The sequence below is a fragment of the Stegastes partitus genome, unplaced genomic scaffold (assembly GCF_000690725.1).
Source record: "Stegastes partitus isolate 25-593 unplaced genomic scaffold, Stegastes_partitus-1.0.2 Scaffold3651, whole genome shotgun sequence".
NCBI lineage: Eukaryota > Metazoa > Chordata > Actinopteri > Pomacentridae > Stegastes > Stegastes partitus.
This window is the reverse complement of record NW_007581382.1, coordinates 55,117-68,638: the sequence shown is the minus strand read 5'-3', so window position 1 is coordinate 68,638 and position 13,522 is coordinate 55,117. Positions and strand designations below refer to the sequence as shown.

At 39.8% G+C, this 13,522-nt stretch overlaps 1 protein-coding gene across 1 annotated transcript; it reads left to right on the top strand.

Moving 5' to 3' along the window:
- Positions 1-2,865: 2,865 nt before the first annotated feature.
- LOC103376050 (apoptosis-inducing factor 3-like) lies at positions 2,866-12,073 on the top strand. Its single transcript, XM_008306399.1, has 19 exons — positions 2,866-2,905; positions 4,116-4,206; positions 4,348-4,457; positions 4,542-4,651; positions 5,809-5,853; positions 5,952-6,033; positions 6,365-6,477; positions 6,587-6,673; positions 6,792-6,883; positions 7,023-7,153; positions 7,323-7,438; positions 7,540-7,611; positions 7,894-7,957; positions 8,195-8,271; positions 8,538-8,655; positions 8,762-8,860; positions 8,951-9,026; positions 9,116-9,220; positions 11,189-12,073. The coding sequence occupies exons 2-19, from the start codon at positions 4,118-4,120 to the stop codon at positions 11,217-11,219; spliced, it is 1,617 nt and encodes a 538-aa protein (XP_008304621.1). The 5' UTR covers positions 2,866-2,905; positions 4,116-4,117; the 3' UTR covers positions 11,220-12,073.
- Positions 12,074-13,522: the final 1,449 nt, after the last annotated feature.

Genomic DNA, 13,522 nt, shown 5'->3' with positions numbered 1-13,522 from the left:
CACGCTACACATCGGAGCATGAATTGTGAGGGGTCACTGAGGAGTGTGAGGGTTTTTCGGGACCGGCAAAACAGCGCACCCTGATGAGGATCTCTATGAGCTCCTGTCTTCCCTCATTCATTTTTTCCCCCCTGTTGGCTACAGGCAATGTCAAAGGGATTTCATTGTTGTTTCCATACCAAATCACCCCACAACAGTAAATTGACTTTTGCATTAAAGGTTGTATTTGTAGGATACGTTAATAATGAATTATGTTTCTGTTTGTTCGTAGTTTGTTCACACGTCCTTTTCACAACAGCAGGATCGCAGCTGAAAGTAAAAAATGTCAGATATGTCACAAGTATATACATTAGGCAACAAATAGTATCTGATACGATCAGTGATCATATTATATTTTATTCTAATCTAATGAACTGATGCATTCACACAGTCAGCAGTTTCCCGCCAGCATTCCTTCCTGGCTTTGGCTGCTGCAACGCTGCTGCTTTTTGCTCCTGTGATGTTTTTATATTATTCTTCACATTTTGGAAAGAATATATTCTGCTCCTTTGGTGGTAAAGTGAGCCGCTCTGCAGCCAGACTTGCCCATAGTCGTGATTGGTCAGATGCCGATAACTCCGCCCATTTTATGTGCATGCGCTCATACTCAGATCAGACAACCTTGGGTTGACTTACCAAGTTGATAATCACCGTCGTAGGACCGGTTATACTGAGTGCGATTGTTAGGGTTAGTCAAGCTGGATCTCTGAAACATATCCTGGGTATGTTGATCTGGCTTGATAGTACATGCCCCAGGTATCAGGGACGCTGGGATGCAATCATGATGGCTGATTAGTGCTGGACTCTGAAGAGAGATATACCTGCTGCTGATCATTCCAGGAGTTCCAAGAAGCGGAAGGTCAAGCCCTGAATTTTGAGCAATGCTGATGAAACATGCAATTTACTTGTATTTACCTTTACAAATTTTTACGCTCATCAACTTTTAGATCATTTAGCTTATGAAAAGGATTAGAAAATGTAGTTTTTCTTCTAAAATCCGATTTTATATGAGAAATACTAAAATAAATCGATCGCTTATGTCAAAAAATGTGATCGATTAAGTGGCAAAATCCATTTTTTTAAAAAATCGAGTTGGCATAAAAGCCTGGCCTGATACAGAAAAGCAGATGTCATTTTGGATTTAGCCTTGCAAAAATAATTAACTAAATTAGTTTAAAAAATCCTAGACACCTTCAAAAAAATATTTTTTTGTAACCCAGTGTTATTATTAGGGTCTGAGCACACTTGTGCAAGGACCCTATTGAAACCCTTGTGATTATTATTAGGGTCCGAGCACCCAAAGGGTACGAAGACCCTATTGGAACTGCTTGGATTATTGTTATTCTTCGTTACAAAGAGAAGCGTTATTGAGGCCCGAAACATACTCGAAACTGCACGAAACTTGCCACACACATCAGACCCGGCGAAAAATTTTATTATTTGGAAGAAATATACACACCTCAATAGATAAATTGCTCCATAGCACCACCTTGAAAATTTCAAGTCCCATCGGAAGCACGTTTGACCTAGAGCTATGCAATTTGGTAGGCATATAGAGCAGGTCAGGAAAAACAAAAAAGTTGCCAGCACCAAGCTCTAAAATGCAACACAGCTCAACTGCACCCCCTACAATATTTCAACACAGTCCCATTGGGGCTATGTTTCACCTTCAACTACAAAATTCGGCACACATATGTAACAACTCGTGACGCACAAAAACGTTCGTAGCATTTTCCTGTAAACCCAACAGGAAATCCATCATGTTGGAAAAACGGCGAGCATACCAGGCCATTTTCACTCAAAAATGGCCTTTTTTGGCCATTTTCAAAATCTATCTCCTCCTAGGGGATACGTCGTACACACCTCTAATTTGACCAGCACAAACTACAGGACGTGGTGATTAAAAGTTATCAAAACGCTCCGCCGATGAGACCTGGTTTGGAAATGGCGGCCCGTGCAATTTTGATCAATGGCCATTTTGTCCTTTTTTGCTGTAATTCTGGTATTCACCGGAGTCCTGTCGGAAGGCCGTTTCACCTACAGCTACAAGATTCGGTGGGCATGTGTAGCAGGTCAGGGCACACAAAAAAGTCATCAGCACCAAGTCCTAAACCCAGCCATGGTTAACTTAGAAAAATATATACTAGAAAAGATGGATAAAAAATAACATTTAATCTAAAAAATATATTATTATTTACAATCAGTCTAATTGGCTTGAACTGTTAAATGAATATTTTCAAATGTAGGTATTGACAAACTTGTGTAATTATTGTGGCATTTATTATATATGTACTCTGTTTGGGTTTTCTGTTGTTGTATTAGCTCGGCTATATTGTAAATGAGGCTGCTACCTCAATATACTTCCAAGTTTAAAATAAATAAACAAATTACTCTGATGTCTTGTAGAATTATAAAGCTATGATTTGAAATACATTACTTTTTTTTTTTTTTTTTAGATTTAACACACATATTTGGTGTGTTTGCACAAAGTATCGTATCAGATCGGTATCGCCGATACCAGCCTGCATTTTACTCAGTATTGGATCAGAAAGCAAATCTGTGTTATCTAACATCACTAGTTTACGGTAAGTGAGAGTCAAGGCTGCCTCTTCCATCGATGTATTTAAAAAAGGCCTTTATTATATATATCTATGGCCTTCTCTCTACGACCTCTCAATCATTCTCAGGCTGCTTCGGTTCCTCCTCCATGACGCCGGTTGCCCTGGTGACGGTGTGGGAGGAGCTCGCGGGTGAGCACGAGGACGCCGGTTGGCTGTCACGCGGGCTGCTCTCCTGCCTCGTTCTTCCTGAAAACACTGCAGAGGAGCAGCAGACTGAACACAGCAGGACTGGAGACACTGAAGAGGTGCGTTACAGAGCTTTATGTAGTAAATAATGTCGTTAAAGCCATTAAATATACAGATATAGATGTTGTACATTAGCTGTACACCTGCTAAGTAGATAGTCCATATAGGCTGTTGTGGCAGCTTCACCGTCATGGCTTCTAATTTCAGAATATCAATAGCTACTATACGCTTGTTTTCATAACTTTAACCATAAGAAGTAGTAGAAATATACGATGCAAAATTTGCAATCGCTGTGGATGTTAAGATGTGCCCTCTCCATCACCCAGGAGCCCCAGTTAGGCGTCTCCCATATATATTCTGCACAGCGTAGAAAGGATCTTTATTAACTTTTATGGTGTTTGCTTAATATTAGACTGTCTGCATTGGTTGTTAGGTAATTTCCTTTTAAAGACTGTGTGAATAAAGTAGTAGCAACTGCTTTAACTGAATGCAAACATTCTCTGTACAAACTAACAGCTTCACTTTTTTGAGTTATTCCATCCTAAAACATCAGGGAGCTTCTGCTCGACCATATTAATATCGCCCAGATAAAAAAAAACCCATTATGCTTATATTGTGGGACATTTTCATGCCTAGACATATATTTAATGGGAATTTGATGTAGGTATGTTAGCAAGACTTTAGTGGTAAATTTATTCTCATGATCATTGCAAATTCTGAATCAATGACATGATGAGAAATACCAGTGACATTTTCCTTTTATTTTTAAAAGTTCATGAGGTATTGTTGTCCAAACATAGCCTTAAATTTCAGTGTGCAAGAAAGTGCTAAATGTGAGTCAAAAAATGTATCTTGAAAAAAAGGGAAAGGGATTAGATATATCAAGCTAAATTTTCAAAAATATCTTCATGAATATCCATCATATAAAAATTACAGGCAAATCAGCAGAAACTGTTCTTAAAACTTTGATGATTTGAAATTTTAAAGATCCTTCTCACAAAGAAACTGTTCAACAACAGCTTTAACCGAAGGTAAAAGACATTACATAATTCTCATCCATGGAATTAATCTGTCGTTTTTCTGGTTATGTGGTTAACATAAAGAATAAAACAACAAATCAAAAGCATAATAGGCTTAGTACTGCTTAGTACCTGTATGTTGCGTGCTTTTTGTAAAACCTGTTTCTATGGTCCACTAACATTCACTTGTAATTCAAGCCAGTCAGTCTTACAGTAGAGATGTTTTCTTGATGAGATTTGTATCTTGCAGAAATGAATCGGCGCCAAGAGTCAGGTCAGCGTGAGGAACAGGAGGAGGTGACAGGACTGGTTTGTGATGAGGCTGATCTCAAAGATGGACAGTAAGTCACAACGCTGCTCACTGGAAAAACATCAGTTTTTTGTCTAAGTGTTGCTATCTGTCACATTGACTCTAAGCTTTATAGCCTTTATTTGTATTTTGTATGTTTATTTCTTATTTTGCCCTTTGTGTGTGACTGAAGAATGAAAGAAGTCACTGTGGGGGACCAGAAAGTGTTGTTAGTCCGAACCCACGGTCAGTACAGTGCTATTGGGAACCAGTGCACTCATTACAGTGCTGCTCTGGTTAAAGGTAAAGCCTTCATTTACTTCCAAATTCTTTCTCTCACAATATGCAAGTATATATAAGTCCATTTTTGAAATAATGACTTTTCAGGAGCTTTGATCGGTGACAGAGTGAGATGTCCTTTTCACGGTGCTTGCTTCAATGTGAAAACTGGAGACATAGAGGAGTATCCAGGTCTGGACTGTGTACCCAGCTATAAGGTAAAATAACATTTTATAGCAATTTACTACTCTTAACATGAGTAAATCCAAGAGTGACATTGTATCCTATCTAAAATAAAGTCACTTGTGCATTTATGTGACGACTCGTGCTCAGGTGATAGTGCGGGTGGACCCAAACGAAAAGGGAGACGGGGAGAAGGGTTAAAGGAAACAGGATTTATTAAGGGAAGGTGGTGGAGTGATGGGCACCAGGAGGCAGAAACATAGTCCGGTGAAGGGGTGCCGGTCGTGGGGGGTGCCGAGGGTGGTGCGAGGAGGTCCGGTGCTCGTGCATGCCGCTGTGGAGGTTTTCCTGGTGTAGAGAGGGGGCCGTGGAGAGGGAAACAGGGGTGGTGCGCAGGGGTCCGGTGCTCAAGGTTCGATGCTCGTGGGGGGGGTGCTCTCGTGAAGGATATCCCGGTGAAGGTGTCCGTGGTCGTGAACTCCCGTGGGTGACAAACGCTGGAGTGCTTGGAGGTGTGCCGAGTGCTGGAGCCGAGGAGGAGAACTGGAGACAGGCAGAGAAACATATACCATAAACTCGAGAACGACAGAAGTGCTGGAAATGCTCAGTGCGGTGCAGTAGCTCGTGGCCTGACTGTTACCCCGTGGTAGGTATCACAATCCTCTGGCGTCGGTCTTCTGTGAGACGCCAGTATTTAAGCTGGGCACAGCTGATGAGCCACAGCTGCCAGCGATCTCCCCTGATCGGCTCCGCCCAACCTGCAGTGAACAAAGGCACACCCACCAAAACCCAAAGACAGACAAAAACCCAAAAACCCAGTGAAACAAAAGTCTAGGATCCTCACAATTTATTTCCTTTTAGTGTGAAGTGTTAAGCACCAGCTCAAAATTTAAGCTTGTTAGATAGATTAAGCACATACACTGACATATTTATGTGTACATATACAGTATGATTTGGCTTTGGAGCTAATCAAACAGAGGAAGTCAAAATCAAAATTTTGCAGTGCCTGTTAATCAAGATCAATCTAATACATTTTTAGTTCTGGTACCAGATAATATTATTGTTCTAGTATTTCCTCTCCCTTTCAAAACCTTCCTCTTTTTAGAATGGATGCTCTTGTCAACATTTTACCTTTGGAAACATGAATCTCTGCTTAAAGTTAAATTCATCTTAATCTGGTTTTATTTAACAGGTCAAAGTTGAGAATGGAAAGGTGTACGTTTCCATCGACAAAAAAGTAAGAGACATAAGTTAAAGAAACTTAAGATAATCACAAGCTTCTTTTCATTTTGTCTTAAAATACACCATTTTAAACCATTTGATTGTCTCTTGTAGTCTCTGAAGGCGACCAAGCGGGTGAAGGAGATGTGCACAGTGGTACCAGAAATCAAACATACTATTCTGCTAATAGGAGGAGGTAAGGACTAGATGGAATAAATACAAGAGGAGTTCAAGCTGTTAATCCATTTTATCTGAAATTCACTAGCAGGTTGGCAACATTTTTAGTTTGTGGCCTGTGTATTATAAAAAAGTAAATGGTCTGCAATTGCAATGCACTTTTGTACCTCAGTGGTACTCAACGTTGTTCTGTCTTTCAGTTTGAGACCTGCTTTACCACCTGAGCCTGAGCTATATCAATAAATAGAACTTTTCTACCCAGACGAAGAAAGAGATTAAGGTTTAGGGAGCTTCCTCTCTGAGTGTACCCTGAAAAAATGACACTCTGAACATAAATTTTGTGATTTCAGGTCCTGCCTCTCTGGTTTGTGCTGAGACACTTCGGCAAAATTGCTACCAGGGTCGCATTATCATCATAACCAAAGACACCCTGCTTCCATTTGACAAGACCAAACTGAGTAAGGTGAGAAACTTCATACATATTTGTGTCCAACCAGTGAGTGTTTTTTTTTTTTTCTGTCAGTGTTTGTATTTAAATGTAAGTTTTTACTAAATGGTATTGCCTCTTTCAGGCTATGAATCTGGACAGCAGCAGCATCCTCCTCCGGTCAAGTGACTTTTTACAACAGTATGGGATAGAAGTGTGGACACAGAAAGAGGTGAGAGGCAAAAATGCAAACTGTCTTAACTGTATGTATTATTTGTGATGTTGTCTCACTGTCTTGCAAAAGTTGATCCTCGCTGGGAGAATGGTAAAGCGTGTGCGTTGTGCCTCAGGTGGTGTCGGTAAACCCAGCTGACAAGACGGTGAAGATAAGCGATGGCACTTTGCAGCATTATGACCAGCTCCTCATCGCAACGGGCGGCAGGTGAGACTCCTGCGCTGTTCCACGGGTCTTTCATAAAGAAAAGCACACTTGAAGTGTTTTTAGATTAATGAGAAACATTTAATTGTTAAGAGGATTCCATGTAATATTAGTAGTATAATGGTTGTTTATCTGTTCACAGAGCTCGGCCTCTCAGTTGTCCTGGTTCGGACCTTAAGGGAGTGAATTTGCTGCAGTGTTACGAAGACGCCAAAGAGATTATCAGCTCCTGCCCCGGACACAAGGCTGTCGTTATTGGGGCATCTTTCATAGGTGACCAAATACTGCAAAATGACGAGAACATTGTTAGTTTTTCTGAAGACATTTGAATGTCATGTTAACGTGATGCTCAGTAATGAATAAGCTATTCAAGTATTTGACTGTTTATGCCGCATGTAGGGCATTTGCACTTCGCTGATGAGTTTTTCAATCACAAAAACAGGTATGGAGGTTGCATCCTACTTATCAGACAAAGCTGCTAGCGTTGCTTTGGTTGGCACTTCCAAATACCCATATGAGCGGACTTTGGGACCAGAGATTGGGAACATGAGTATGCAAGTAAGACATGGTGATGACGGCAGCATTTCACTGTCACTGCTCGATGTGATTTTATCAGCTTTTATAAGACAAAAAAACTAAAACACAGTTTCTCCTTTAAGATGTTGGAGGAACAGAAGGTGAAGTTCCACATGAAAGATGAAGTCACTGAGATCAGAGGGGAGAGCGGCAAGGCAAGTGAGCCTTTACTATCTTCACATATTTTTCACGTTTTATATCTTTACAGTACAAAAAGCAGAGGTGATGATATTTAAATATCCCAGTGAGCCAGCATGAACAATACTAGAACCCTGAAAAAGAAGCTGCTAAATAAACTTCGACATCATTATTGTTATTATTATTTACATTGGTGATTTTTCTGACATGTCACAATATTTTCCATAAAATTAACCTACTGCCACAAAAAATTTTATTATATTCTGTTGTAGATCCCTAAATTTAGACTCTTGTTTCAGGTGAAGGAGGTGGTGCTAAAGAGCGGTACAGTCCTTGAAGCTGATGTGGTGATTGCTGGAATTGGTAATTATATTATTCAAAATCAAATTCAAAAAGTGTTATGTATTTAAAAAAAAAAAGTTATCAGAATCACAGGATGAAAATCAGGTTTGGGGTTATTTGAATGTGTGGACTTTTAATATGCAGGTGTTAATACTGCAAACACTGCTCTGCTTTATATGTAATTGTTACCTAAACCCATGAATCAAGACATTTCCTGTGCAGTCCTGCAAAAATAGAACACAAATATTTACTTTTCAGGTGTCATCCCCAATTCAGACTTCTTGGCAGGAAGCAACGTGGACATGGATTCAAAAAAAGCTGTGATTGTTGACAAGGTAACAGTGAATAGAGGGCAAAGCCCACAGCCAAACTGTAATCACTGTGATATTGACATAACTAATGAAGCACAGGCATGGCCTGACAGCTTAACATTCAGGACTTAGGCTGAAGGATACAGTTAATTTGTGTTGCTTGTCTTTTGACATGTTTGTCCAGATATGGATATTGTATGTCTTCTAAATCCTTCAGCTAATTCTGTCCAGGTATATTCTTTTCTTTTTCTTTCTTCTTTTGCTGTAAACTTCTTTCTCTATTCAAACAGTACATGAAGACCAACATAGCCGATGTTTTTGCTGCTGGAGATGTCACCTCGTTCCCTCTGACCATTCGTGGTGACCAGAGGGTCAACACTGGTCACTGGCAGATGTCACAGGCTCACGGTAAGAAGCTGAAGGATCAAAAACATTCTGTTGAGATATTTGTGAATCATGTTGTGGGTGACAATAATTGGCTTCCTTGGTTCAACTTCATTGTTTGTTGTACCAGGGAGAATCGCAGCTCTAAACATGCTGAAGAAACCAACCACAATTGAGTCTATTCCTTTCTTCTGGACTGTGTTGCTTGGGAAGAGTATCAGATATGCAGGTGGAATATTTACTGAGAAAATGTCACATAAGAATATTTAAACCCACACTGTGCTGAGTCTCTGTTCCCTCTTTTGTTTCCTCTTTCTAGGTTATGCAGAAGGATACACAGAAATCATATTCAAAGGCCAAGTGGAAGAAAGGAAATTTGTGGCATTTTACATCAAGTGAGCAACTGTGGAGAAATTCTCCATACAACTGAACATAAATTCTTTCAATTTGCATAAAATTTCTTTCTTGTGTCTTTTGTTGACAGGGATGAGGTGGTGGTTGCTGTGGCCAGCCTGATGTCTGATCCCGCTGTGTCTCGTGTTGCAGAGATAATGGCTACCGGCCAAATCCTAACAAAAGCACAGGCTCAGTGAGTGACACTGTTGTTGTGAAAACAGCTTGTTTGGGGTAGTCAGAGATCAAAATTGATATCCCAATTGTAGCACAGCAAGCAAATAGTCGGCTATTCAGCTATTTGGGTCCTGCCCTACTGAGCAGCCAATGGTCTTATTACTGGTGATGACAAAGGAATCTATTGTGTTACGCCTGCATTGAGTTTTTTTGCCACATGGGGGTAGCAGAAGCACACTGTGGACGTCATTGCCTTTAGCTGTTATGGCAAACCATATTCCACAGATATGAAGCAATCTTATCTTCCATTTGTGCGTCATGTTTGTGTCAACATCACTTAAACTCTAATAACCTCCCTTTTACTTCTATTTTCTTATCCTTCAAATCCTAAGAACATTTGAGGGGTGTATTGTGAAGTGAGGTTAATGGATGAGTGAGGTATGTTGAGACTACAATCAGATTTTTTTTTGGGTCACATACGTTTCTCTCATTTAACCTGGCTAGTTCACCATGCTAACTGATTCTGCACAGCTAACATGCTCCAGAGAAGGTTATGTTCAGAGTATCAGATTTAAATTGGCTGTAAGGCGCATCTTCCCATCACTAGTTCTTTTCCTGACGATTCTATATGAACGATACAAACTCTCAGCTGAGGGAAAACGTTATATATGTGAACCTGTTGAGCCGTAATCTGTGCGGTGAGTTGCCAGGTGATGCAGAAAATGCATAAATGTGTGGTTTTTTAAAAAGATATTTTTTAGGCTTTTCTGCCTTTAATGGATAGGACAGTGAAAGAGTGACAGAGAAACATGGGGAGAAGAATCGGGAAAGGACATGCAGCAAATGAGCCGCTGGCTGGAATCAAACCTGTGGCTGCTGTGTCGGGGACCATAGCCCCTGTACATGGGTTGCCTGTTCAACCTGTTGAACTATCTGGGTGCACCCCATAAATGTGTTTATAATGCTCGGTCCTGATTTACTGTCCATTCAAGGAATAGGTGACTGATTAGTTTATTGGTGTTTATCTCAAAGAATATTCAATCAGAAACATTATGATTTTGATTTGACCAAAACCTATAGTGATTTCCATGTATCCTTCTTTATGGAGCATTGCCAGACCTACGTAAGGGCACTTCTTGAGTATCATGTTTGAATATATAAGAAGTTTAAATTTTAGGAGCTGTAATATGCAGCTCACTTGTTGGGAATAAGACCCTGCATTACGAGTCACTGAGTGGTAAAACAATCATATTACAGCATTTCAACAGCATTCTTCTCTTGCATCAAGAAAAACAACCTGCTCCTCTTGACTGGAGTAGACAAGTATCAAGCACTTAGTCCATTTTGTGTTAAAGAGTCACATGACTCTTTAAACTCCAAAACTGATGGTAGCGCCAGGTAGAAAAAGCCAGAGTTGTGATACCCATTATCTCTGAATGGGATTTCAGGTTTTACTGAGCCAGCTCGACCTGTCCAGGGTGTCCCCTGCCTTCGCCCTAAGTCGGCTGGGATAGGCTCCAGCCCCCCCACGACCCTAATGAGGATTAAGCGGTGTATAGAAAATGGATGGATGGACTGAGCCAGCTAACACAAAAAAGCCTGGCTAAGTCAAACTTAATTTGTAGCACACAGTCAGTGTTTATAGATTGTTCACTGAAACAAGCTGGCTGTGCCTGAAAATTATGTTTGAAAGTGAACCAAAACAGTAAAACTGGCGGCATGCACATATACTTTATAGCAGTTTTAACTATTGCCATACAGTATAGTTATCTGTTGTGGTATAATTCAGTTGGTATTGACGTGACAGAGACTTGCAGGATGTTGAAGACTTGAAACCTTGATGACACTGAAGTCATGTAAACACAACAGGGACTATAAATTATAGTTTTAGTTAATGTTATATATAAACATCATATCCCAAATTACAAATAACCTGGATGCCTTGTCATTGCTGACTATTTGTTTTCTCTCTTCCTTATCTGTTCAGAGCTGACGACTTGAGCTGGCTGCAGATGTAAAGAGACGCCTGCCGTCTCCAGGAGTAACACCTCTTTGCGACGAAGGATGTAGCATCGACCCTTTATTGTTTTCTCTCCCTCGCTCTCAAATAGTGCCAAATTGGATTGCTACATTAACTGCCTCAGGGCTCCTGAAAACCAAACAGACCTCATCTCTGTTCACACTCAAGAGCACTGTTACCATAGTGGCAGGCAATGTTTTATCGATTTTACTCTTTGTGCACACACAGTTATATGATTGACTGGTGAACCGTATTTATTTCACGTTTTCACTGCCACTGTCCCAAAAGTGTGACGTCTCTAAGTGGTCACAGTCTGTGGTCCGTAGTAGCTACGCAACATAAATCTATCCAAAACTTTTGTTATACATTAGGTTTTGTAGTACAGTAATAGAAACATAAAAAGTACATTTATTTATCCACTAAAATCATTTAAAAAACACTCGCACCATTCCACTGATCTAAAAATGCTGCATAGTTTGTTTTTGTGTTTGTCACTTTCATGTGCACTGTAATGTACTGTAATGCCTTCGTCTGTTGTACGGCAAATGTTTACAGCAGATCTACAGCTTATTGTTTAGCATTTCTCATATTCTGTAAAGCTCATTGTTTACCTTATGAAATTAAAAATAGAGCAGTTAAGAAAATACCTTATAGCATTTTTAAACACCTTTCAGCTTCTTCAAAGATACATCTGAACACTCTGAGGTACGTAATTGATACTGTGGCTTTAAACTTACATGTAATGTTAAGAATTTCAACGACTCTGATTATCTACACAATGCCGTATTTATTATTATCAGTTGCAGTTTTTGTCAAACTGACTACAATAAATCATTTCTCACCTGTGGGTAACTTTTTCGACTTCTGTCAATAAGATTTAAGAGGTATGAATGGTGCTGATTAACCCTCATCTTACCAACATATTTAACATACAAGGACTAATGACCCCAAAAATACACTACAGTAAGAATAACAAAAAAAAAAAATTATTCTGTCCTTTTAAAAACACTATTAGTGAGGTAATGTCTATTGGAAATGTTTTTTTTTTCGGAAACTTGCATATTGTATCAAACGACTATAGATACTTGTCTTTAATACAAATTGCTCCTTTGATCCTGAATACCATCCACATTAGTACATGAAGATGTATTTAACATCCTTTGCTTCTGTTATCATTTTGTTTTTAGCAATTTCATGCAAACAGTATATTTGGCAAATTTGTGTCCCAAAATTTCAATCTAGATCTGCCTGTCACTCAAAACTGCATCCATCCATCCATTATCTATACGCCTATTAATCCTCACTAGGGTCGCAGGAGGGCTGGAGCCAATCCCAGCTGACTTAGGGCGAAGGCAGCTTCACCTGGACAGGTCGCCAGTCTATCACAGGGCTACACTTAGAGACAGACAACCAAGCACACTCACATTCACACCTGCGGACTATTTAGAATCACCAATTAACCTCAACATGTTTTTGGACTGTGTGGGAGGAAGCCGGAAAACCCGGAGAGAACCCACGATGGACGGGGAGAACATGCAAACTCCACGCAGAAAGGTCCCGGGTGTCCTCACCAGGGCGCGAACCAGCGACTTTCTAGCTGCAAGGCAAGGGTGCTAACCACGGAGCCCCTCAAAACTGCATTATAGAGATATATTCTAGATTTGTTGCATACATGCACATGACAGAGCATCATGAAAAAAGACAAACATCCTCCAGCCTTTTTTCCTACATACCCTTTCCTTGGCAGCTTTAAGAGTGGTTAACTTTGTGCTTTTTCCCCAAACTCGCACCATGTCCTGATAATGCTCAGATTGCATGTCAGTCATGTGAATGATGCACTATTTTAGTCTTATCTTGGAGAATAAAACGAAACAAAACAAAAAATTTGATAGTCACAAAGCATTTTATCGTGAAATTTGATATTGTATTTACTATTTTGAACCTCATTTTATGTTAGGAGGAGCAGCATTTCAGGTTGTTGATGAAGCACATAAGGAAACCTGTTTGTTTCCTTCAGAATGACTGACAGAGAACATTCTCCTCAATCCTTAAATCACTGCAGTAAATAGTTCCATCTTTTAAAACTACATAGCCAGAATTGTGTACTTTTGACTGGTTGCCCTCTAAAGATCCTTAATATATTGATTTATTTGTTCTATTTTAAACAGTAATCATAACATGAACAGAAAATATTATTAAGTCATGAGGAATTGTTGACAAAGTCACAAAAAGTGGAATTACAGAATAAACAACCTGTGAGATATGAAAAAAGCATAGCTCTGAGGCCAGTAGGATAAGTGT

What these genes read in the sequence shown, in the direction of transcription:
- LOC103376050 (XM_008306399.1), top strand. Translation starts at nt 4,118, where the DNA reads ATGAATCGGCGCCAAGAGTCAGGTCAGCGTGAGGAACAGGAGGAGGTG. An exon ending in ACAAGACCAAACTGAGTAAG is followed by an intron (nt 6,478 to 6,586) that starts GTGAGAAACTTC and finishes TGCCTCTTTCAG; the next exon opens with GCTATGAATCTGGACAGCAG. An exon ending in TCAGAGGGGAGAGCGGCAAG is followed by an intron (nt 7,612 to 7,893) that starts GCAAGTGAGCCT and finishes CTCTTGTTTCAG; the next exon opens with GTGAAGGAGGTGGTGCTAAA.